General features: G+C 39.6%; 1 protein-coding gene across 1 annotated transcript; it reads right to left on the minus strand.

Moving 5' to 3' along the window:
* Positions 1 to 1951: 1951 nt before the first annotated feature.
* SLC16A4 (solute carrier family 16 member 4) lies at positions 1952 to 23556 on the minus strand. Its single transcript, XM_082616186.1, has 9 exons — positions 23354 to 23556; positions 22031 to 22149; positions 17659 to 17791; positions 16793 to 16936; positions 16456 to 16617; positions 14664 to 15179; positions 12525 to 12736; positions 11373 to 11466; positions 1952 to 2149 (listed from the first exon to the last, which is right to left on the minus strand). The coding sequence occupies exons 2-9, from the start codon at positions 22115 to 22117 to the stop codon at positions 1989 to 1991; spliced, it is 1509 nt and encodes a 502-aa protein (XP_082472312.1). The 5' UTR covers positions 22118 to 22149; positions 23354 to 23556; the 3' UTR covers positions 1952 to 1988.
* Between the last annotated feature and the right edge of the window lie 1415 nt (positions 23557 to 24971).

Here is a 24971-nt window from a genome sequence, read left to right on the forward strand (position 1 = left end):
GCCCTAGGTAGTTAACGTCTTTTGAGAACAGTTATTGCTCAAGAGGGAAGGGGGGACGGTTGAGAGTGGTTCCTAGTAAATCATTGATTTTCTTAATCTTGTGCTTTGATGTAGAAAGAAGAAGAAAGGAAATTATCAGCTATTGTGTATGAAGGGTATTTTCCTTGGTAGAAGTATGTTTTCATTTAATCCTCATAGTATAGCTGTGAGGTAGCTTGGTGGTATCCTCATTTTACAGAGGAGGAAATTGGGACTCAGAGAGGCTAACTTTCACGAGGTTATATAGTAACAAGTAGCAGAGCTTGGATTTATTATTTTTGCTGTTTGTGTGAGGTTGTACTGTTTCTGCTCTATTCATATTGTCTTACATCTGAAATGTAAAAAGAACGTTAGACATTTACATTTAAGTGTAAAACCTATACATTTTAAATAGGACCAACTACAGTTTTTAAGATAACCCAGATTAATTTGGTTCCAGAATTGGTGCTGGCCCTTGGGAAATACATCCATCTTGTTGATCTTGCAGACTGATGGAAAAGATTGACATGTCAGCTCATATAGTGCTCTGTTAAAAGTTAGATGAGATTACAGAGGAGAGAATGACAATGCTGGGGGAGGTTTTCCAGAGGCTTTTGGTGAGTCAGATTGTGAAGGATAAGTGAGACCTTGCCTGGTAGAGAACGGCAAGCCATTGGGATTGTAACTGGTGGCACAGCTTGTACAAAGGCACACGTAGAGAGTGAGAGGGCGTGGCATTTTGGAGCTAAAACCAGGCTTTCAGTTTAGGATTTTTCTCTATAGGGAATTAATAGATATTTCAAAGCAGAGAGGAATGGAAAGATGGAATAATAATAGTAATAATCGTCTTGAGGACCATTCTGAAGGAGATTCTAGAGGAGGTTGGTATTGCAGAGAACTCTAGGGTGGTCTGTTTTTCCATTTAAAATCACCCAGATAATGAAGAGTTCTCTATCCACATGTAGTTGCTTAGTCTAAGTGACATTAACTAGTTAACATAATTATTCCATATATATATATATATATATTTTTTTTTTTTTTTTTTTTTTTTTTTTTTTTTTTGCGGTACACGGGCCTCTCACTGCTGTGGCCTCTCCCGTTGCGGAACACAGGCTCTGGATGTGCAGGTTCAGCGACCATGGCTCACGGGCCCAGCCGCTCCACGGCATGTGGGATCTTCCCGGACCGGGGCACGAACCCGTGTCCCCTGCATCGGTAGGTGGACTCTCAACCACTGCGCCACCAGGGAAGCCCCAGCTTTCATATAAAACTTGTTCTAAAGATATGTCTAGATATTTAGCTTGAACATTCTAGATAATTAGATATAGTGAAAAAGTAACATTGTTTGGATGAGTAGGAATACTATTCAAATGATCTTGCAATAAAGGTTTGTTGTTTGTGGGGTTTTTCCTTTTTTTTAGCAGTTCTTATTTATTTTTTATTACATAGCAATACATGTTTATTATAGAAAATTTAAGAAACAAAATAATGAAAAGAAAACAAAGATTATCTCTAGTTAAGAAGCAAAGATAAACTATTTGGGGGGTGTATACTCTTCCAGTCACTAAACAATGTTTCAATGTTCATTCAGATTCCAGAGTTCAATGGCTCTGTTTAATACTGCTTTATATGAAGGAAAATGGTTTTCTGTCTTTACACATTTTTGCGACTGAATTACCATGGCACAACTGAGAGTTTGGTTAATTTATTATTACAGTACATTCTGATTTTCATTTAATATCTAAAGTAACTGCTTCAGCTGATTAAAATTTTAGCCTATTTGATTAAATACTAACAGTTTAATTTAAGTTGCTATTACTCTTTTCTTACCACCAGTTAGACATTCTTCAGAGTGCTAAAGCAAAAAGGAACCTTAAAAAATTATGTGGTTCACCTTCTTAGTTTACAAATGCGGGTACTTTTCTTCCATGCTTTTGTATCCAGTGACTTTTAGTTTAGACTTTCTTTTGTTACGCTCTCATTTGATTGCAGTCCTCTCTCTTTCTGGTCAGACTGTTTTTCCATCTCTCAGCCAATGGTACAAAGAAAAGGGAAACTGAAGAGAGGAGATAGCATATGCCCGAGAAGTAGAAGGAGCCGGTGTATGTCTGGGTATAATCATATAACCAGCCTATACGGAAGGAAGGATTTCTGTTAGTGATGCAAACCTTTCCATTAGTAGTTCTCAGACGTGAACCGTTCCTTGAAGGAAGGAGCCTCCTGTACTTACTAGTCTGTATTGTGACCCATTAGAAAGTTAGTCAAGCTGCTTACCTGTCTTATATTCTATTGTTGAAGTTAAATCAATACCATCTGAGTTAGGGGTTTAAACCTTGGGTTAAAAGTAATTGTGAACCCAGAGCCCATCTCCAGTCTTGTAATGGAAGTTGGAGAAAATTAGGAACACGTACCATTTCATTTTACAATGAATTTTATTAGAAGACCACTATACTTGTGAAGAAAAATATTGTGAATTACTATTTTCCAAAGAAAAAAGTGAGGACTGATTATTATCTTTTTTTCCTTCCCTGAACAGACATTTGAATTCTTTCTATGTTCCCAGCAACGTGCTAGGTGTTAAGGATATGATAATGAGCCAAAACAGACATGGTCCCTGCCCTCATAGACCATACAGTTTAGTGGGGATTTGGTATTAACCATGTAAATTACACCTGCGATAAAGGCTGTGAGGGGATGGATGGTTCAGGAGGTTATGAGAACAAATGAAAAGGAACTGACTTACTTGGCCAAGTGGGTTAAACAATGATGATAATTCTCCCTGAAATCAAAGTGCTCTTTTAAAGCAAGAATTGGGAGGGTCCTCAAAATCATTTGGCTAATGGCACATACTAGAACTTCGTAGGTGAAATGCTTTTTTTTTTTTTAAAGTGTGAGTTTGTGGTGGCAAAGAATATTTGTGCAAGGCACCAACGTTTATACATTATTGCAAAAGTCAACCCTGTGAAAAAAGGCAAATAATGTCTCAATATTGTTATGAAAATAGTTTTGACCTCAGGCTGCCTAAAAAGGGCTCAGGACCTCTCGGGGGGGGGGGCGTCACAGTCTTTTCTAGATTATTGTATGCATATTATGTTTGTAGATGCAAACTTACAATGTGGCTTTTATAAGTTTTTATATTTAAAATCTTGAAAACCTTAAGTCAAGGATGTTATTCTGATCATTTATTCAAAAAATTTTGGTACTCTATGCCAGCACAGTTCTGGTTACTAGGGGTAAACCCATGGACAAAAATGGATGAAAATATCTGTCTGCATGGAGCTTACATTGTATCTTTTGATTTTCACTTATATCTTGGAACATGATTTCTCACAGGATGTGTAGAGTATACCCTTTTTTTTTTTTTTTGTCTGATTGTGTATGTCTCTATCTCCTCTCCTTTTTATTCTCTTAATTGGCTCTGATAGAGACTTTCAATTTTTGTTTGCTTCATTAGCTTTTTGTTTCCTTTTCTCAATGTAATGAATGAATGGAATGTTTTATTTAAATTCATCTAACTTTAAGTTGCTTTTACTTGTTTGATCAGTGACCTCAATTAAATGTTTCTTGGAGTTAAGCAAAATAGTGAAACCGACTGGGACAAGTCTTTGTATTATGTTGATTGACCTTTAGATATCTAAGAAACGGTTGACCAATCTATCAGTTTTTCTAGAAATTTCTATGAAGGAGGAGGAACTGTGGAAAGCAGCAGCAACCCCTCTTATCCTTTGTCATTCTTGCCTTCGTCCCTTAGTATAGCAATTTACCAGTTTATATATAACCTGTGAATTGTAAGACAGGGGTATTTGAAGTAACACTCTAGGAAAAGACTTACAAACTCTTGGAGAGGGAGGTAGATAGTGCTGCTAAAAGGTCAGGAGGGTAAAGCTAAAAATAGTGAAACTGAGTTGTTTTATAAATCCTGGAGGGACTAAAACAGTTTAAGAGAAAACTGCTTATAAGCCTTTCATTTCACACACACTTAAAGTCAGAATGTTGTTTCTGAAATGTGAAAGATTAAGATATATTTAGTGTATTTTCTTACCAGGGCAGGGAATTACTTAGCATGCGTTAGAACTGTTTCCATGTATTTCCATGCAAAGTTTTTATTTATTTATTTATTTATTTTTGTCCTGTCGCACAGCTTGCAGAATCTTAGTTCCCCAACCAGGGGTTGTACCTGGTCCCCTGGCAGTGAGAGCGCTGAGTCCTAACCACTGGACTGCCAGGGGATAACCAATGCAAAGTTTAATGAAATAATTTGTTTTAAATCTGTTTCTCTCATTCATGCTTGATTATTGACAGATTAGTATATTTTAAAATTCTGTCCCTAAGATCTAATTGCCATTCCGTACGATAATAATGTGCAGTTGAGTATTTAGTTTTAAGATGTTATTTATAATAACAAATATGAGGTGAAATGTAAGATGCAGGACTATATTGTACTATTATTAATTAATTGTCCTGTGAAATTATTAGCTTCATAATCAAGCTTAAATTTAAGTGGCTACTAGGTAAGTTAAATTCATAGCTTTGCTGCTCTAACCAAACATCTCTACTTGGTTGGAATAATTAGCCTTTCCCCACCATTGAAAGTAAAAGAAGACTGTATAGGGAATTCGCTGGCAGTCCCATGGTTAGGACTCCTCGCTTCCACTGCAGGGAACGGGTTCAATCCCTGGTCAGGGAGCTAAGATCCCATATGCCACGTGGTGTGGCCAAAAAAAAAAAAAAAAAAAGAAGAAGACTGTATATTTGATCTGATTTTATTAGGTCTTTGTACTTTTTTTATAATAGCATGAAATAGATGTATACAAATGCACTTTCAGCCCTAAACAGTTTCAGGGTTATTGTTGGTAGTTCAGAAACCACTGCATTCTAATCATTTTCAAATGGAAATACACGCATAAGTTGACATTCAAAAGACTGGGTTTCTTTGTGGTCATAGCAAAAGCATTGTGAGTGGCAGAGAATACCAGCCACAGTCCAGGAAAGCGAGTAGTGATCTGAGCTTCCACTCCATGGTAAGGAACACTGTATGTAGCCAGCATTCTGAGGAGTACACTGCCTACTGGTGCAGACTTCCTAAGCTGAAGTCCCCTCTAAGCATTTCCTTGGTGTCTCCAGACTACCTGCATCAGATTCGCTTAAGATGCATGTTAATTGTGCAAATTCATTGGCTTCCTAAGCGTACTTCCTCCTAGGTGGCACCCAGTTGATTCTTACGTACAATAAAGTTGTTGTCCAAATTACTTCTTTATAGCTGTAACCCTTGTTCTGGGTAGGAATATCTAATAATGTTTCCTGTGATAATTTAAAACAACTAAGAAGATAGGCCTCAGCTTCCTTAAACAGTTTTGCAAACCAGTTTTCTTACAGTCAACAAAAAAGGGATTGGAATAATCTTTTAAGTTTGATGTTTAATATAGAATCTAATTTTTTTAAATGTCAACATTTTAAAAATGATAGGCTATATAATTTTATGGGTTAAGCCATACATGTTTAAAAATGAGTTTAACATCTTGTCTAAAAAGTATTCATATCTGATATCTCAGAAGTTGATTTTTAGCTGAGTAATGAATCCTTTTCAATAGGATTACTGCTGTAAGTTTATTATTGGTCATCTTGTTAAGATTTGAAATACCCCTAGAAGGCCCTTAATTCCAAAGTTCCTTGATGGTAGTTCACATTAGTTGTTGAGGATTCTGTAAGTGACTGGCCAGTGTTGAACCAGAGCTTCTAGCTGTTAGGCTGTAGAATAGTGGCAGACTTCCAAGGTGTGCAAAGACAATGAACTTCTCACATTCTTGGGGTCACTGGAGCTGCCCGCTGGCTGTTAGCAGCCTTGTCATTTTACTCTGGGTGTGCTGTACAAATATTCCCCGTACGTGCCATGAAGGGAAAGATCTTGGGAAACATGGTTTAGCAAATATAAACCTCAGTGCCTTTTGAGACAGGAATCCTCTAACGGCCTCATGATAGAAATTTGCCGTAAGATTTACTGGTAGTGCTGTAAGTACTGGCTCTGTGTTGTAAGGTTTATTAAGAGGATTGTGGACTGTGTTAGGATTTTGAAACTTGATTCCTTGGCCTTGAAAGGGAAGGACTACCTCCCCCCTCTCCTTTTTAAACCACAATAGAGAGCTATTTGGAATTTATTTTGGATGCTTTTGTAGGGATTCATTAATCCTAGGAATGCTGTATCAAAGTAAAATTCTGTGGGGTTTGTTGCTTACGGGGAAAATAGCCACTGGATAAAGAAATGATTTCCATTGTTTCCTCTTGCCTCTTCAGGGTATAATATATTCCTCAGGATTTAAAGGACAGAGTACTTTGTTCTGCCTTCTCACTTGTCCCCCATATCCCCAATCTCCAAAATGGATTTATAGCAGACCAAAAGGTTGAGTTGCTTGTGTGTTTGTTTTCCAAATAAAATTTCAGGCCGTAGAGAAATTCTCAACTGATAGGCCAAGATGACTAATAAAACTGTAGAGGGCATGGTTGATAAAAGGTGGAGTGAGGACTGGGTGGATTATTTGTTTAACATTGTATCTGAAATGAGGATGGAATAGAGATAGGAAATGACCTGTCATTTCATGAGGAGATGAACCTGTCTGTGTTAATGGGACAGAGACAAGCTTAGATGGATGAATTTCCATTTTAGCCATTGTCTTTTCTTGTAAAACGCAGATAAAGAGTTAATGCAGGACTTCCCTGGTGGCGCAGTGGTTAAGAATCCGCCTGCCAATGCAGGGGACACGGGTTCGAGCCCTGGTCCGGGAAGATCCCTGATCCCTCATGCCACGGAGCAACTAAGCTCATGCGCCACAACTACTGAGCCTGCACTCTAGAGCCCGCAAGCCACAACTACTGTGCCCGCGTGCCACAACTACTGAAGCCCACGTGCCCAGAGCCCATGCTCCGCAACAAGAGAATGAGAAGCCCGCGCACTGCAGCTAAGAGTAGCCCCTGCTTGCTGCAACTAGAGAAAGCCCATGTGCAGCAATGAAGACCCCTCTCAGCCAAAAATAAATAAATTTATAAAAAAGAAAAAAACTTGGAAAAAGAGTTAATGCAAAATTACCAGTATTGCTCCATGGTGTTTCTGATGAATTGTGAGGTTGAATAAAAATAGCAAGAGAGAGATGTACTTCTTCTTTAGGAACTAGTTACCTTTAGCTTATTCTGGAATACAGTCAACTTATAGTTATTTGGCATTAGAAATAACTTTCCTTGAATTTATTGAAAAAAATTATTTTTGTGAAATATCTGCTTGATTGAGTGAAGCTTTACTATATTTTAAGGTCATTTTTATTATACCAAAGCTTAGGGTGCCTTCATTTAAAGGTAAGAAAATGGAGACATGGGTTACAGTGGCTCAACCAAATTTTCAATTAATGAAGTGGAAGAAGAATGCAAATTCTAACAATTCTCAGTTTTAGACATTTTAGACTAAGTCCTAATGTTAAGCAGTGTATGTGGCTGACAGAGTGAATGCTATACCATGATCCAATAAGGTATGAAAGAACATTGAACAAATAATTTTGTCTTCTCTGTGTCCATGTGGCAGCTAGTAGAGTTCTATGCTAATAAGTTGATTAATAATTATTGAATGAATACTGAGTTATAATCAACTAATTATTTGTGAACCAAACAAAAACAAAATAAATGAACAAACCAAACCAAACAAACATGTAGATACAGAGAACAGAGTAGTTGTTATCAGAGGGGAAGGGGCAGGAGGGAGGGCTAAATGGATAAGGGAAATCACCTGTATGGATGGAAAATAAATTTTTGGTGGTGAAAACAAAAACAAAATTATTTATGGCATTTTAAGGGAGTTTTCAGAGATTTGTGATTTAAATTTTTTATATTAAAATAAATATTAGCATAATATATGCACTCATCAGTTGGGAAAGGGGGGGTGTATGTGGAAGAGAGGGGAACTACATTCGGTGGTTTTGTTTTATAGGCAGCTGATATGGGTTGTTGGTGGTTTTATTTTTAAATGAAACTGAATAGCCCTTAGAATTTTGAGCTCATACGTCAAATACCTCGGGTACAAGACTAAGAATTTCACATAAGTAACTTATATCTGTCTTGTACATTGGAGAATATGATTATATACTTGCTTTTTTTGCCCAAGGCACTATTTTTGTATTTAGATTGCTTTCTGCAGGTGTACTTTTGTTAACAGGGATCTATTAGAAATGTATATTAAGTTTTAAAAATATTAATACTTTTTATTTTTCCACAACCTTCCAAGGCTTCCATCATGGTGTCAGTGTTTAGTTCTGGATGCCATCTACCAGCAAAAAACAGCATTTGGGTTTGGATGAACAGTGACATTTGGCCTACCCTTGGGTCTACTGACCACTTACCTAGGTCAGGAAACTAGAACAACCCCAAAACTGATCCAGTCTGAAGCAGGCCATATTATTAACTAAAATTGAATTTGTTGCTGAGTATTGGCAAGAATAGGGAGGGCTGTGGGGTGGAGCGGGCAGGGTGGTCGCTTGTGGGGAGGCGGGGGGATAATTTTTAAACTATTATTTATTTCAATCCCTGTCAATTTTAACCGAGATCTGATGAAGAATTTTGTTGCCACTATATTTCTTATCATAATCACCATTACAAAAGATGTATAAATAATTTTCTTGACCATATGCTCTATTTATGTTTTTTTAAAGAAAAAAGTAACTTTAAAAAATCTCAGTTATATGATTCCTTGGGTTTCCTATGCTTTATTTTCCCCTTTCCTTGAATTTTTAAAATATGCTGTATAGAACTAATTTGTTTTTCTTTTTCATTTCCATACAGGAAGGAGAAAATTATTATTCATGTACCATTTTTAACTAGTCTTTTTTTTTTTGGTGGTACGCGGGCCTCTCACTATTGTGGCCTCTCCCGTTGCGGAGCACAGGCTCCGGACGCGCAGGCTCAGCGGCCATGGCTCACGGGCCCAGCCGCTCTGCGGCATGTGGGATCTTCCCGGACCGGGGCATGAACCCGTGTCCCCTGCATCGGCAGGCGGACTCTCAACCACTGCGCTACCAGGGAAGCCCTTAACTAGTCTTTTGACTGAGGACTATTGTGAAACATTTTACTGTTTGCTAGATTCCTCATTTTAAATGCCTGTAATCTTTTATAGGAATTTCAACTTTTATAATTTGGTAATAACAAGTCTAGGTAAGTAAAAAATGAGGATCTCATACAGTTCGGAAGATCTAAGTTTGGTTTAGAATTTAATATTTTATAACCAGTAAGCCTTTCGATTTAGTTAAAGCTAAAGACAGTAACATAACTTGCCTGTACCAGTTGACGGTTGAATGGATCTGTAACTCAGTATTTCTGACGTTCTTTACTAGTTGCTGCTGGAGTCAGAAGTTAGGAACAAATCTAATGGACTTTGTAAAACCCTCTTGTCACTTCATAGAGCAAGGACCTACAGCAAGGGCTCTCCCGAAGTCTCCCTTCAGCAAGAAGCCTAGCACTACATTGTAGTCAATGAGAGACCATGGTACAGAGCAGGCAACTTAACTGAATTATATATTATTATCATAATCTTGTTTAAGATACTCTGAGCAACTCCCAGACTAAAAACCTGTACTTAAGCTTTCAGCAATAGCCTTATCACTTCCTTTGACTTTTTTGTAGAACTTAAAAAATTTATGATTGCCTAAATAATATTTTCAGAGTTAGTAGGTAAAAATTCTACCATGAGCTCTGTCTTTATCCTCACATACAGTGCTAGGGTATCATGGACATTGGGTAATAAAAGGCTTGTAACTTTTTTTTTTTGACTCACTAATAGTAAGAAATGTGTTTTACATCACATATGTTTTCTGTTACACACAGGTGTGTGTGCGTGTGAAATAAGTTTCACAATAAAGTGATGCACTCTGATTTCTAATCTGCTCGTGGTCCTTTTTTATTAAAAAGAAAATTTTAAAGATCATGACCAACAAATTGGTTTCAAGACCCACACATACATCTATAGCTTTTTCCTTTTAAGTAATACTCCTCACAAAACTTGCTTTGTCTTCTCATACGTTGAACTTTTTAAATATTTTTAAATGTATACAAAAACATTTATCTCTAAACATGTTGTAGTTTTGTTATTTGCCTTCATCATTTGAATAAGATATTCTGTACCCTGGTATTTGTTACTTCCCTACACTTTCGGCCTAATAGACTTGCAAAGTTCCAAGGCATCGTTAGGACAGCCAGTGAAGAAGGGTCAAAATTGAAAAAATTCATCAGCAAACTGTATTTGAACTCTGTATTTCACTGACCTGGATACTAGCCATAGAGTAGCTAGCTCTAGCCACCTCTGGTGCTTGGTCTTTTACCACTCCCTGTATAACAGTTCTGGGCTATGAAATTCTAGCCTGTTTTCCAGTTACGAAGTATTGGCTGAGTTAGAGCTCACGGGAGGAGGTGTGTTCATAAACGCAAATAAGGACTTAGTTGTGTATTTGTGTAATTTTTTCCTTTAGATAGGTATATCTAAATTGAAAGATAGTGGTACATTGTTGTACCTTCAGTAATAATTTCTTTTATTAAGTTTTTATACTTTTGATATTTGCCTTTATGTCTTACGTTTATAGAGGTGCAAATCTAACGTCATTATAAAACTTAGTTAAAAAAATGATAGTGGGACAAGATCAGACCCTTTTTCTGTCTTACTTCAGGACTGAGGGAAGCAGAAGTAAGTTTTAGGCTGAATTCCTTTTTGTGGATGATTGGAAATACTGTAGTAATTTGTAATTCAACTATATTGAGAACCTATAGTGTAAGATACTAAAGCTTAAGTCTGTCTCCTAAAGAAATTTGTGTGAGTAGGCAGTCTTTTAATACTCTTAGATTAAATGTTCAGCAAGCACAAAATGTCCCAATAGGTAAAAAGTGAATGTAAAACAATGCTTCAGCCTTAAAGTTACCTTAAAAACAGAACTCCCTGAAGTTTTACTCTACTTGTATTTAATGTTCCCCAGTGGCCCCACATATCCTCTCCACAGATTCTGGCCTTTAGTCCAAGACAGCTTTTGTTTGTTTTTGTTTTTAACCATCATAGGTCTTTGGGCATCTGATAAAACTCTGGATTGTCTCCCCAGAGAAGTAGATATGCACACAATCTCTGTTTTAAGACTCCCAAGAGAATGTAGGAGTCTGCCTAGTGCACATCTGTTGAATTAACCCTCAGATTCTCCTGGATTAGTGATGGAGTTGTGAGAGTTGGTATAGGAACAGCAGAGATAATCATCAGTAACGTCCTTACGTGTTGCCATTTATCATGGATCAGCATTTTGTTTCATTGCTGTTGAAGTTTACTCAGAGTGTGGGTAAGCTGTTACCTGCTAAAGGTGGTCCAGAAAGGACAGCCATCCCAGCAAAGAAACTGGCAAGCCCCAAGAACCTGTGTACCATAGAATTCCCAGACAGATCAACCTGCAGGGATTAGAATCCAATGTTAGCCACATTGAGGGTGAAATTCTGTGGAGACCTTTTCCTACAGAGGGGCAAATACTGTGTATGTCATCTGAAACTGTGAACAGTTGACTTCTGAGGTGATTTGGATGGCATTTTACCCTGATACTATGAAAGAGCTGAGGCAGATAGGGAATAATTTCAGTAGGCAGACAGTGTTTTCATTTTATTAGTAAGGAACGTTGGTTTTTGTTTCTTTTTAAAAATCTTTAAATTGGTTCAGGGATACTTTTTTCCCCTGAACCTCACTGCTCTTCTCTGTTAGGAAATGGTATTTACAGTTGGAGCTGACAGTGGTATTATTGAATCCACCTATGGCTGAATACCAACCATTGGTTTATAAGAAATCAGATATCACAGGAGTTGATTTCAGCTTTAGCAAGTTTGCTTTTTGCTTAAGCCTCATATAAGATCCTGCAGCACTTACGCTAATATTGATATCAGGTCAGAAGATTCCGGGGGATTCTGTTGCAGCACACTGGGGGCCTAGTTCTAAGAACCCATGGGATTCCAAGAAAAACCCAGAAGTATTTGTATAACTCAGTTCCATTCAGGTCTAGGACTTTATGTCAATTTGGGGTAAAGATGGAGAGGAGTTAAAAACACAGCGTCCTTATTAAAGTATACAGAACTTCTCTCAACAAGAGAGAAGCCAGTGCTGGTCAGGAAGCCCTTTTTTCTTTTAAGGAACTCTTCCAAGATGTGTCTTAGAACCAAAGAAATTTCTGAAGCTGAAGGAAAGAAGTGAACTGAAGTCTAACCTGGGAGACTGATAAGCAAAATGGAATCCTTCTGATCCCTATTTTGCTCTTCTTTCCTGTCCCACGTGGATAGTCCTCTCACCCCCCGGCCCCACCCCCACCAAGGTAAGATGAATAGCTGGATAAGATATAGCTAAAAGGTTTCTGAGTATGTTTTTAATTATAAAATTAATCCAAAATATGTTTTCTCGTTTGGGGAGGTGATTGTTAACACTTTTACTAAATGGTGTAAGAACATTAATGAGTGCGTCTACTCACCAGTACAGGAAGTATCAATGCCAGGTAACCACCGGAGAAAATGGCAAAGAAGATGGTATAGGTCATAAGTAGTGGAAATGTGGTGGCAAAAGGAGCAAGCAGGTTAGTGATGCCGCAGAGGATGAGGTAAGACTTGTGGTAATGATACTTCTTGATCCAGTTACGATCAGCAACCCATCCGGAGATAATCTGACTGACTGTCTCAATGATACCTGGAACAATATTGAAAAGGTCTTATGAAATCCTAATTCCATTTTCCTAGCCCCTTTGAAAACTGTAAATGCATAAGGCATCTTTTCTTAAGTAATATGACTTCATCCTGAGGCTGGGACATAAGGGAAAAAAAACGGTTCCATTTGTCTGTCAATAGATTCTTTCATTTACTTACCTATTCCAGACACATCAATAAAATACCAAAAAGCCTCCTTCAGAGTTGGGTAGAGGACTCACCAGTTGTTTTTTCTGATTGTTTTTGGGAAACTCATACCACCAAACTGGGAATACCAGGTTATAGAGAACGCTGGGCTCAGGCCTCCCTTGAAGAGGTGAGGAAGTGAGATTTCTTGAAGATTAGTAAACCCACAGGTTAGTGTCCTGGGGAAGTTATATGGTGGATGACTGGAGTATAAATAATAAAGTCTTATGGTGAAGAAAAAAAACAGATGTTGAGACTCATAATTGTATATGAGGTTTTGGTAATTAAGTCCAAAGGCTATTATGCTTAACTTGAAAATATGTAGAAAGTCTGGAAATGGGAGATCATCTCTTGAACACTGGAACTATGGTGTAACTTGAATAAAATTTAAGAATAACATTTTTCACTTAGTTTTATGATAACAGAACATTCTTATCCTTTATCCTATTATATGTTAATATAGCAGTTAAATACTGAAAGAGATTTTCACCAAGAGGAGCATGAGCTGCAGTTGTTTTATACTTAAAATTCTTCCTATGGTTTAAACATAAATTGCTCCACAAAAAGGAATTAAAAATTCATACTACCATCTCTATATCTATTTTTACAGTTATTTCCTAGATTACATATTGAAACTTTATTACGTTCTTTGGTCCTGCTATAAAGCCCTAATCTGATCTAAATTGATACTACCAGACACTTTAGTGGAAAAAAAGTCAGTTTAGCTATGTATCTTTTTCTTGTGTACACAAGTTTTATTTGACTGAAGCAGTTGGAAATGGGGTGCAATCAGTTTTGAAAGGGCTTGGTAAATAGTCTTTTCCAGAAATTAGCAAGAGAAAAGTTAATGTTGAGCTACTGAGAATTTCCAGATAGAGCAAACCAGTTCTATTTCATTCATTTTCATTTTTTTAGACTCCCTATTTTGTCAGTTGAAAGAATCCATATCTTCTAGATCAAGCATTCTGTTTCCATACATTTTTATAAGTACTCAACTAAAATGATTGTTTTTTTCATCCTAGTTCATTTTAAATGTCAGCCTACCCATTAATGACTAGCCTTAGTATGCTTATTTATCTTATCCTCTTACTTTGAGTTAAAGGGGGAAAATTTTTTAGCTACAACTACTACTAGAACATTATTGAATGCTTACAGTAGTTCAGGTACTATACTGAACTCTACATGCATTACTTGCTTAATCCTAATCACCTTCTGAGGGTAGATGCTATTATTCATATATTACACACAAGGAAATTGAGACACAGAGAAGGCAAGTAACTTGCCCAAGGTCACACTGTCATACACTGCAAAAGATTGAACCTGGAAAGTCTAGCTCCAGAACCAATCCTTTCAACCACTGCACTGTGCAGCCTACCTAGGATTGTTTTTGCTTGCTAAAATGGCAGTTGTCACTGAGCACCAGGTTTCTAAAGTTCGGTATCCAACAAATACTTAGATACTGACATGAAAATAAGACTTGCTTTGGGGTCCGCTGTCTGGTAGGGAAGAGCCTGTGTGCAAGATGCAGTGACAGGTTGGAGGGAAAGTCCTGCTGTTCCCACCAGCCTCAAAAAACTTGCTTTTCTGGCCTTCCCAGAACTCCTTTTTTTTTTTTTTTTTTAAAAATATCCTTCTTAAGCTTTTTAAAAATAAAATTTAATAAATTTTTGTAAAATTAAGTTCATTTCTCCTTTTGAGGGTGAGGTTTAAGTAGACTTTCTTACCAGCTACAGAAACGAGGTAGGAGGCATCCATGATATTAATCCCCAGTGTTTTGGCTCTGGCTACCAGGTGAAAGGTAGGGATGAAATATGCCAACTGACTGAGGAGAAAAGACCACGTAAATATGTAGAAAAAAGGATTCTTAAGAAGAGAAAAATCAAAGAGTTTTTGTTTGCAGCTCCACAAAATACTCTTATTCCCATAACTTTCTTCATTAGTTTTTCGGAAGAGTCTGTTCCTGTTAGGTTCATTGTCGAACTCTTCATTTTGATTTTGTGAGACTGTTAAACTTATACCAGGTTGTCCATCCTGCATAGTATTGTCCCTGATGGCAGACTCTTGTATCTCATTGCAGCATGATGTTTCTGTCCCACACGCTGCCTCTGGACCACTTGCAGAAAAACTGCTACTTTTATCTTTAATATCGGAATTGCTCTCGCTTTTGATATGGGTGGGTCTCAAGAGCATACTAGAAGGCACCAAATGCAATGTGATTGCTCCAAATAATATAAGGGCACCTAAACAGGAGAGAGAAATTGAGAAGTTAAGCTAAAAATTACCTCTCTCATTTCACAATACTCTATATGCTTACGCTCAGAAGAGGCCCCACCACTAAATATTCAATCATAGTGCAATAATTCCTGAAAACCCTGCTTTGTCCTTGTATTTAGCTGAAAGTATTTAAATTCATTGACTTAACTGAGCCGTACACACTGCTGTATCCTTGTGAAAACAGGGAGTCCTTGGAGATGGAAAAGGGGAAAGCTGTGCCACTAGGGGGCATGGAAGGAGAGTTATTTGTGCTAAAGGAAAAAAATGGGGTGGGGGAAGTCATTTCAAATGTTAGAAAATTACAATGTGTTTTAAATATCCTGAAGTGAGGGTGTAGATTTAGGTACAGAAAATACAGAATTAGGTAACGGGAATCATTTGGAAACTGCCTTAGAAGAGGAGATAGCCTGTCATCCTGTGATGTTTTAAATTTCCTCGAAAGAAGACATGCCAGTGTTGCCTTTGAAGCTGAATAGTTGCTTGACTTCAGCATGTCCTGACCAGAGCTGTGACTTGAGTGTGTTGCTTCTAGAGATAGAATTAGCTGTAGGTTCTGCTATCCTGTCTTATGGATTTGTCAGCTGGTCTTGTTCACCATGAGACTACTGGTGTTTTTTTTAATCAGGAAAGGAAAAGTTCAACAAAACTGCTCTGTAGATAGGAATAGGCTTATATATTCATGTATATGTATATATACATAGATTTTTTCCCCCAATACTTTGAGGTTATTTTAATCCAAATGTTTTATCTCAGGTATGAAGAAAATTGTGGAGTGAATGGTTTTTATTCATTTCTGAAAATTTATAGTTGACAGTATATAAAAGGTTAAGTATTAAGGAACATAATCCTCTTTTCACTCAATTTTTTTCCATCTATTTTAGTGAATCTGATGGAGGAGACTTTTTTAAAAATGCAGATTTTTTTCTTAAAGAGAAAATTTGAAGAGAATGCTTTGAGTAGAGGATCCTTGTTTCCCCAGGAGTACCGCTTTCCCTGCAAAGGTGTGTTTCCCCAGCCGCATAGATTGCCCTCCATCCCCTCAGACTTGAACTCTATGGTGAACTTTGAGTTGCCTGCGTGGTGGGCAAAGCCTGCAAGTAGTTCAGAGTCTCCTTTGCCATATATTCTCCAAGGAAGAATACTTTACTTTAGAATCATGCTCACTTCCTCTGTAGTCATCAGAGAGAGGGCTCAACATTAAATCTTACAGAGTTGATGGTTCAGAAACTTAGAATGACTCACCTGTCCAGTCATATAGATCTATCAGGACTTTTGTGAAAGGCGCTAACAGAAATGTCAGTCCCATCCCTGAACGGGCAATAGCTGTAGAAAGAGCTAATCGTTTTTTGAAGTATTTGGTAGTGACCACAGCAGCGACTTGGTACAAGAAAGCAGAACCCAAACCTAAAAGAAAAACATAATAGCTTGGAATCGCTTTCACATTAAGTGGCTTGGTACTGGACAAGATATTCTCCTGGACCTGAGATAATATAAGTAGGCCTTTTGAACTCATGGAGAGTAAAAGGGAAGGTTCCTGCTTCCATTTTTTTTTAAGTCTTAACTTTTACAATGGACTCACCAGGTAAAAATCCCATAGTCACACAAAGAAAGGGAATGCTTGTAGCCCAGCTGCTGATCAGATATCCACCAGTAACAAGGAAAGCCCCAAGAATGGAGGCAGTTTTCTCTCCAATTATGTCACAAATAACAGCAACTAGGGGACCTTGGGAAAAGAAACAAATGCTAGTTAAATGTGCTCTGGCATCCCTTAGCTTCTGGTGTGCAATTTAAATGGGCAACTGAAGGGAAATAAGAGGACTCTACATTTGTGTATCCTTCAAGAAGGTGTCTGTATTGAGTTTCTTAATATTCCAAGCCCCACACTATTTTGCTTTTAGGAAGAAGTTTTGTTTTTTGTTTGTTTTAAAGAAAAGATTGTAAATAAGCAGGTTTGGAAAGGAAGCTTGGTGAAAATTCATTATGAGACCTCTGCAAAAAAAGGTTGCCTCTAGTGACCTATGACTAGAACAAAGTTCAGTTATTTATCTACACCATGTTCTAGCTCCAACTAGAACTAAAGGAAGAGGAATTGGTTCTGTCTTTTAGAGCTTTATGGTCAGAGCTTTATGGTCGACATTCCAGTTGAGAGACTGGCTCACTGAACCTATATTAAGACACTGTTGAAAGAAACAAGGCATGAAAATTGAATCATGGAATTAAATAGTTGGATTCTTCACCTTTCTTTGTTTAAGCACTAATTTTTCTAGTTTGTCCAAGTCAAGCGGAGGCTAAACACTGCAAGTCCTTTTCTCAACTTTACATATTGATAAATGAACCTGAGTTTTAGCAAAGCTTCAGTCTTGATTGACTGACAGATGAGTCTTCTTGGAATTGCCCTTTGGTGGTCCTTTTCCTTGGATAGCAAGCTTATTGATGGCTTTATACCTGCAGAAAAACGAAGTGATGACATGATGGATCCAATCCAACCAGTTTGCTCTGAGGTGCCTTCAAACTCTTCTTGAAAAACCACAAAGAAAATTGCAAAAGTCTTGGTCATCCCCATCACGAATACATTTACCTAAATCAAAGCAGACCAAAGAGTCCAAGTCAGGTGGTGAGTAAGCCATTACAGGGGAGGTTGGAACTGCTGGAGGCTCTGATTCTCTGTGTCACCTGTATTTTACCAGTTTGTTTGCCAGTTCCTCTTTGTAACATTTTATATTTTGGGGGCAGGTTGTCCACTTAGAGTGTCTAATCACTTTACATGAAAGCATCTCATTTAATTCTCATTACAAAGGCATGGAATAGGTGTGTCAATATTGTATTAGAAATTCAGGAAATTGAGATTTAGCTTAAAAGTTGCTCAAGATGGGAATGCTGGAGCTAAGACTTGAACCCAGATAGACTGACTCCAGACCAACCACTATACCATCCTGTTACAGTAGCATCTGTTAAAAACAGCTAATTCCAGTTACCTTTGTGAGAGATGTGTGTTGGTCCAAAAGAATTGTTCTGTCAGTCCTTAGGTTAGCTTTGCTTTAACTCTGCTTTTGAGCTGAGTACCCTCCCTCACCTGGTATATAAATACGGCAACCATAATAATTTATCACCCAGTTGAAGCTCTTTGAGAGTGAAAAGTAGCGCTATTAATTGATGCCTGGGCAGCAAGGGTAATGAGGATATATGGTCACCTTACGGTTGGGTCATGTGCCCCACCCTTTTTTTCTGTCCCATCTAACCCTTTTGCCTGCACCACCCTCCTTCCTTCCACTAGGGGGAGCTCCTCTTTTGAGGTCAGGTTTTCTTTCAGTGGAGTACCAGCATTTGTTTCTTGGAATTCTGATTAGAAGGGGGGCAGTGAGGAGCAAGGTTCTGAGGGGAACTAGAAGGGAGGCCTAGCCAGGCTCTGCAGTCAGTCAAAGCCCAGGAGCCACATGTACTCACTCTTGTCTCCAGGGGCTTCCTAGTGGTCCCTTTCCTTTTTTTTCAGTGGCCTTGGTGTTTCAAGGCCACTTTCTCTGCTTTCAAGTTGTCTATGCATTGTGGAAGGACCACAGATCCTGGGTTCCTTTTCACTGATTCTTTCTCTGTTCACCTGGTAAATATTTCCCCCTGTGGTTCTGCAGTCATCTCACTTTATACCTGCCCCATAGACAACCATTATATCTCAAGGTTTTAATTACCACCCTTGAACTCATGGTGTAGTTGTGAATACTGTGTTCCATCTGCAGTCAGCCTGCCTCGGCCAGAATCCTGGCTCTGCTTCCTATTAGGGGTGTGACCTTGGGCAAACCACGGAAGTTAAGCTTCCTCTTTTATAAAGTAGAGGTAAAGTAAATGTCACCTAGCTCATAGGACTGTGAAGAATGAGAAAATTCTGGTAAAGTAATACTTAGCACTTAATACTCAAACTATTAACTATGTTTTTGTTATCATGTGTAACCATTCTGCTTTCCCAAGAGCTCGAGACTCATATTAATGTCTACCATATCTTTCTAACTCAGGTTAACTTATCCAAAACTAAACTCATCTTTCTCTTATCCCATGCCTACTCTTCCTTTTCATTTCTCTTGATTGGTACCATCCACCCACTCACCCAAATCAGAGACCTGCCTCCACTTAGGAACCTCCTTCCCTCAGCCTCTACCTACTGAATAAAATAACCAAGGCCTTCCCCTCCATCCTTTCCGCTAGACTCTTACTTCAGACTAGTATTATTTCTTGTCTGGAGTAAGGGACTAGGAATCAGTGGTGGTGCTCCAAGGTTGCAAAGATGGGGTGGTGAGGAGGAAGTCCCTTAATGTATTTTTTCCCATTCTGATTTGATAGAAGCTACAAGACTTTCCTTATTTAGAGTGAACAATGCTATGGACACCAGGGCTATATACTCAAAAATGAAAAAAGCATTTTCTCAAGCACTTTGTAATCATAACGTGCCTCAAAGGCACCTCTATCAGGAAATGAGGCTAGAGAATATACATGAACCTTAAATGACCCAGACTTGTTTCTTTCAATTTAAAATACAGGGCGGTGATTGCCTCCTCTCATGAGCAGGGAATGTGACAATGAGGCGTCATTCTGTAAACTTACCCTTCCTCTTTTTCTGTGGACATGGGTTCTGTGCTGGCATCTACACGGTGCTGGCCTCTATGTTCTTAGCCATCTGAGTTTGGCTAGCTACTGGTCCCCCTCTCTCTGGTCTTTCCTTGGTGTCTGGGCATAGCAGCTGTAAGTGGATATGACTTGTCTCTAATAACTGGGTCTGTGCCTTCCACTGTGTATACCAAAAAGACCAAGGACATAGCCTTTGTAGCCATCCTGCCTCCCTCCCTTAACTTGTAACCTTCCAACTTTGTTTCTGTTTTGACTCAGAACTATTAAAAATCTTTTCCCCAAGGTCCAGATATTCCCTTAGTTAACTAAGCAGACTAGATAAATCTATATTATACTATTTCATCTCATGTTTTGGACCAAGGTTGATGGGTTTCAGTCCTGTTCCAGAGTCCACATCAGACACTGTAATGGGCTTACCCCATCATCCATCCATCCATCCTCCCAATTGTCAACAGGTATTTATTGAGTGCCTACTGTGTTCTAGGCTATTTACTAGGGCTTACAGTGGTGAGCAAACAGACATGGCCCCTGTGCTCATGGAACATTCAGTCCTGGGACACAGGCTGAATACAGAAAACAATCATGCAAATATGTAGTTATAAAGTATGGTAAGTTAGAATGAGTCATTTTTTTAAAAAAAGTAGGGAGCTCCTGAAGAACATGTTGTTATTGGGTTGTTCACTCACCTTTTCAGGAGCTCATCTATTATAGAAAAGTAGACTTGTAACTTATGCAGACGCAAAAGCATCGTCATCTTAAGTACCCACATTACCGCTGTGGGTGATTGGCCTGAGTTAACTGTTAACATTTTGAGGACCCAAAATGTTTTTTTTGTGTGTGTGATTTTATAAGTAGCATCACACCCAAAAAAGTGGGACATTGTTTATTAATCTGGTTGTTAGACAACTTTTCTTACCAGCAACTAAATTGGTCAAATAACTTCCTCTCCTCAGAGGATAATACAGGAAAAGGAAGGGTGGTTATTGGGGAGAAAGGTGGGAGAATTAGAGATCCTCACCAACAATGCCAGTTATGCAAAGCCTGTGATGTGGGGAGGTGGCCCAGTCACAGGAAGGCTCTCAGACTCAGGGTGTCCTTAGTTTCCTTTTTAGTAACACTTCTGGGAGGAAAAAAAAGAGATTCCACATTCTTTGGTAATGAAGCTAATGTTTAACAAATAGTCCTGTGGTTTGGAGTTTTGTATTATGTATATCCTGGCTGAGGACTTCTTCCCCTCCTTTCCCCTTCTCTGTCATAAGGGAGGAGGTGTGGTATTTCTACATTGTGGGCTTCAGGGTAGTTAGTAGTCACCAGGACCTGCACTCCCTTCCCTGGGAGCTTCTTACTATAGGGCTGGGCTGGGGAGGAGGATCAGGAGGGAAGGGTATCTTTGTGAATACATCTCAAAGTTAACTTACTTGGGAACACTTAAGAGGAATTGGGGAGCTGGTGCCATTCTCAGGGTTGTTTGGGATATAGCTGTGATGGGATTCACCAATCCCATCAGAATGAGCATGCTGATTCACATCACCACTGTCTCACATAACGACCCCAAGAGCTTCTGGGAGGATGAAGGAAAGAAGTTAATTAAAAAACAGAGTGCGGAGTCCAGCTGCTTATGGATGAAGGAGAAAAATCAGGCTCCAGTTTCAGAATCCACATCATTCTCTCCCTTTCCAGACATGTCAGAAATATACACTGGGCCTAACTCTAGCATAAGTTATGGTTGGCAGGGATGGGTTGGGAAGTGGACAGCAGGCAGAACAGAAGAAAAGTCCCTGCCCCCTAGGAGAGACGGAGGTTGCTTCCAGCACGGTTACGTCTATGCTGGGTTGAGCTGGGGAACCCCCTCCCCACCCACCCCTGCAAAAGCACTTTTTAGCAGTTTCCAGTGCTACTTCTGGGATGGTTAAGTGTACGATTGTCCCCAAATCCTAATTGCCATGCAGCCAGGGCAGAGCTGCTGATGGTAACCGGAGCACTCTGTAGGTTTAAGGAGGGGTAGGAGACAGGATGGAATCCTTCTGCTTTAACTCAAGGAGGACATTTTCAACTTTCTGTTGGGTTCATTGGCAGTTCCTGGCCTTGCTGTAACCCCCTTTCCATTCAAATGTCAAGGATTTCATAAGTGATCTTAGTCTGCTCTGAGCCTTTCTCAGGGAGCCTTCTTTCAGGCAGTAGCAAAGGGAAAGTAAATTCTTACCAGGAAGAAATGAAACACAACCATCCATCCCCAACCTCCATCCAGGGTTTTCGTGTAGGGTCGGACCTTCCCCTCCCTCTTCAGCATGATGCTTCGTTTGTTTTAAATGCAGAAGATCCCTGTGACGAATCCAAGACAGAGTTGACTCAGTTGACAAAATGTCAACTTTTATTTCCACTTGTACTGCAATTTTTTTTCAGCCTACCTCTAAAAATAGATGACTTCTCCTCATTTCTAAAGTTTACAGACTCTCTGGAGTTTATAGGCTCTCTGATCTCAACCTCAAAAATACAAGCAGGGCTTTATACCATTTGGGGGATTTTTGTGGAGGTCTGCTGCCTGGCTTCCCCTGGAAGTCCACAGGGAGCTGACAGTTCTCTTGGAGTATGTCCTTAGTTACATATAAAGTCTGCCCGACTAGACTGTCCCCTTATCCTCGTTTATTCCATAATCATGATCCAGGCAGAACCATGGGAGAAATGAGAAAAAGATAACAAAAGGCTGTGATGTGAGGGACATCAAAGCCACCACAGAAATCTCTCTTCCACCAGTTTGAATGGCCTCTGAAAGATGACCACTCAGTTCACTTCAGGCAGGAATAGCAAAAGAGTTGATTGCAAAGCCTGACCTCACTGATTGTAGAGTGGCCATTCCTTGCACTATTCTCCCCCCAGGTCTGCAAACCAAATCCTAGGGCAAGCTGTGCACCACCCTCTTGTCCTCTGGGTAAGCTCTTGACTTTAGAGAAATAAAAAAGGGATGGGGAACTTCAGGTTTGGAAATTCCCTTTCACAGCACTTGCTAAAATGAAAATATTCTAATGGACTAAATAGACATGACAACAGCATGCAATGACTGTTCCTCGAAAGGATCCCAGGCCAGAAAAAAGTTGGAAAGGACTTTAGGAGCTGCGTTGGGGAAATTGGAATGAGGACTGTATAGCAGACCAGGTTAGATCTCTTGGGGGTGATGGTGGTCTCGTGGTTCTGCCAAAGAATGTGCTTGTTCTTAGGAGGTGTGTGCTAAGAAGCTCAGGAGTGAAGTGTCATAGAGTCTGCTACCTTCTCACAAGTGGTTCAGTAAAATAAATATATATATATAGAAAAAGCAAAGAGAAAATGTAAATATTCTGAGAGAGAGGGCGGCATTCTTTATTTGCCACCGGCAGGTAGGCAGGCAGGCTGTTTCTTCCTGGGAAGGAGAATCTGCCGGCACGGTGTGTGATATGGCTGTCTGTCTGGTGAGCAGGCCGCGCAGGGAGAGATGCCGGTTGTTCAAAACATAGAGGACCAACCCCAACACACAGTCCCATTTTCATCCTACCTTTGATGTGGTGTAGCAAGGGAATCCTCCACAGACTTGAGACAATCTGGGAAGAAAAAGAAACTATACAATTTTCCAGAATGTTGCTCTTTTTCTAAGGCGTTTCATTCTTCTGCCCTGTGAAAACAAGCAAGCATTGTGAGAGCCCAGGGTTAGAGCCAATTTAGGCACTCCTGCCAGTGGACTTTACTTCCTGAGGGGAGGAGGAAAGACTGTAATTTGACATCATCTTAGGCCCTCCCTCCACCCAAAAGCAAGCATCAGAGTAAACCAAGTAGAAAATCCTTTGGGTAACTGTTGTTGATTAAACCTGGAGGCCGTCACACTAAGGTGGCTCTAATGCCAAGTTGGCCTATGTCAGCAAACCAAAATCGAAACAGGGTTATGAAATGGAAACCTAAGGATGACCAATCACAAACAGCCAGTCAGGAATTAAGCTGTGGCCCATTAATGACTTCCTTGCTTCGCTTCTCCTTTCTCTCTATAAAAGCCTCTCCCTGAGCTCCCGTTGGTGGAGCGCTCCTAACGTCTTCCAGTTTGACACTGCCAGGTTTGAATCCATTTTTGTTCAAATAAACTCTTAAAATTTTTAATATGCCTCAGTTTGTCTTTTAACAGTTCTGGTGTCAGAAGAGGGAACAAAGGAAGGAGACCCCGAGCAGCCAGAGGTAGGTATCTGCAGAGCCCATTGGCTTGCTGGTTTCTAGCTGCCTCTGGAGGTGTGGGTAAGTCCCTCTCCCACCCCAGCTCCACAGCTTTTGCAGTATGAACTGTCAGACTTTAGTTGAGCCTTTCTTTTTCCAGACTGGGTCCAGAAACTGGTTGGAGTCAGCCTGGGTCTGGGGTCAGACTGGGTTGGACTTAAACTGGGCTGGTCCTGTGTGAGGTCTCAGGTGAATGAAATTTTGTTTTAAGGTTGAACAAGTAGGCTGTCCTTACCCAAGATAATCTTGTACTACAGTAGCCACAGTTTATCCACTTATGAGGTGCCCTAGAGAAAAAGGGATCCCAGCCAACCCTTAACGATAAGGGTAGAGGGAAAATTATTCTTTCTCCTCTACAATTTCTGGTGACCAGGATGACACCTGCTGGGACACTCCACTTGCTTTAGAGCCTGCTGATGGGATCCCGGGAAAGCTGGCAGAAGCCCATAAAGGGTGAGAATTCTTACCAAAGTCAGTTCTCCTGGATCTCCAACTGTGGTGCCTGGTTGAGAGAGGAAGGTACAATTTCACAGTGTTCCTTCCATTCTAGATTCAGTTTGGCAGGAGAAAAATGTTTGTAAGAATTAGATCTTTGGGGGCTTCCCTGGTGGCATAGTGGTTAAGAATCTGCCTGCCAATGCAGGGGACATGGGTTCGATGCCTGGTCCGGGAAGATCCCACATACCGCGGAGCAACTAAGCCCATGCGCCACAACTACTGAGCCTGTGCTCTAGAGCCCTCGAGTCATAGCTACTGAGCCCATGTGCCTAGAGCCCGTGCTCCACAACAAGAGAAGCCACCACAATGAGAAGCCCGCGCACCGCAATGAAGAGTAGTCCCCACTCACCGCAACTAGAGAAAGCCCGCGTGTAGCAACGAAGACCCAATGCAGCCAAAAATAAATAAATAAAATT

Source organism: Mesoplodon mirus (genome assembly GCF_964341445.2).
Source record: "Mesoplodon mirus genome assembly, chromosome: 3".
Lineage (NCBI taxonomy): Eukaryota > Metazoa > Chordata > Mammalia > Artiodactyla > Ziphiidae > Mesoplodon > Mesoplodon mirus.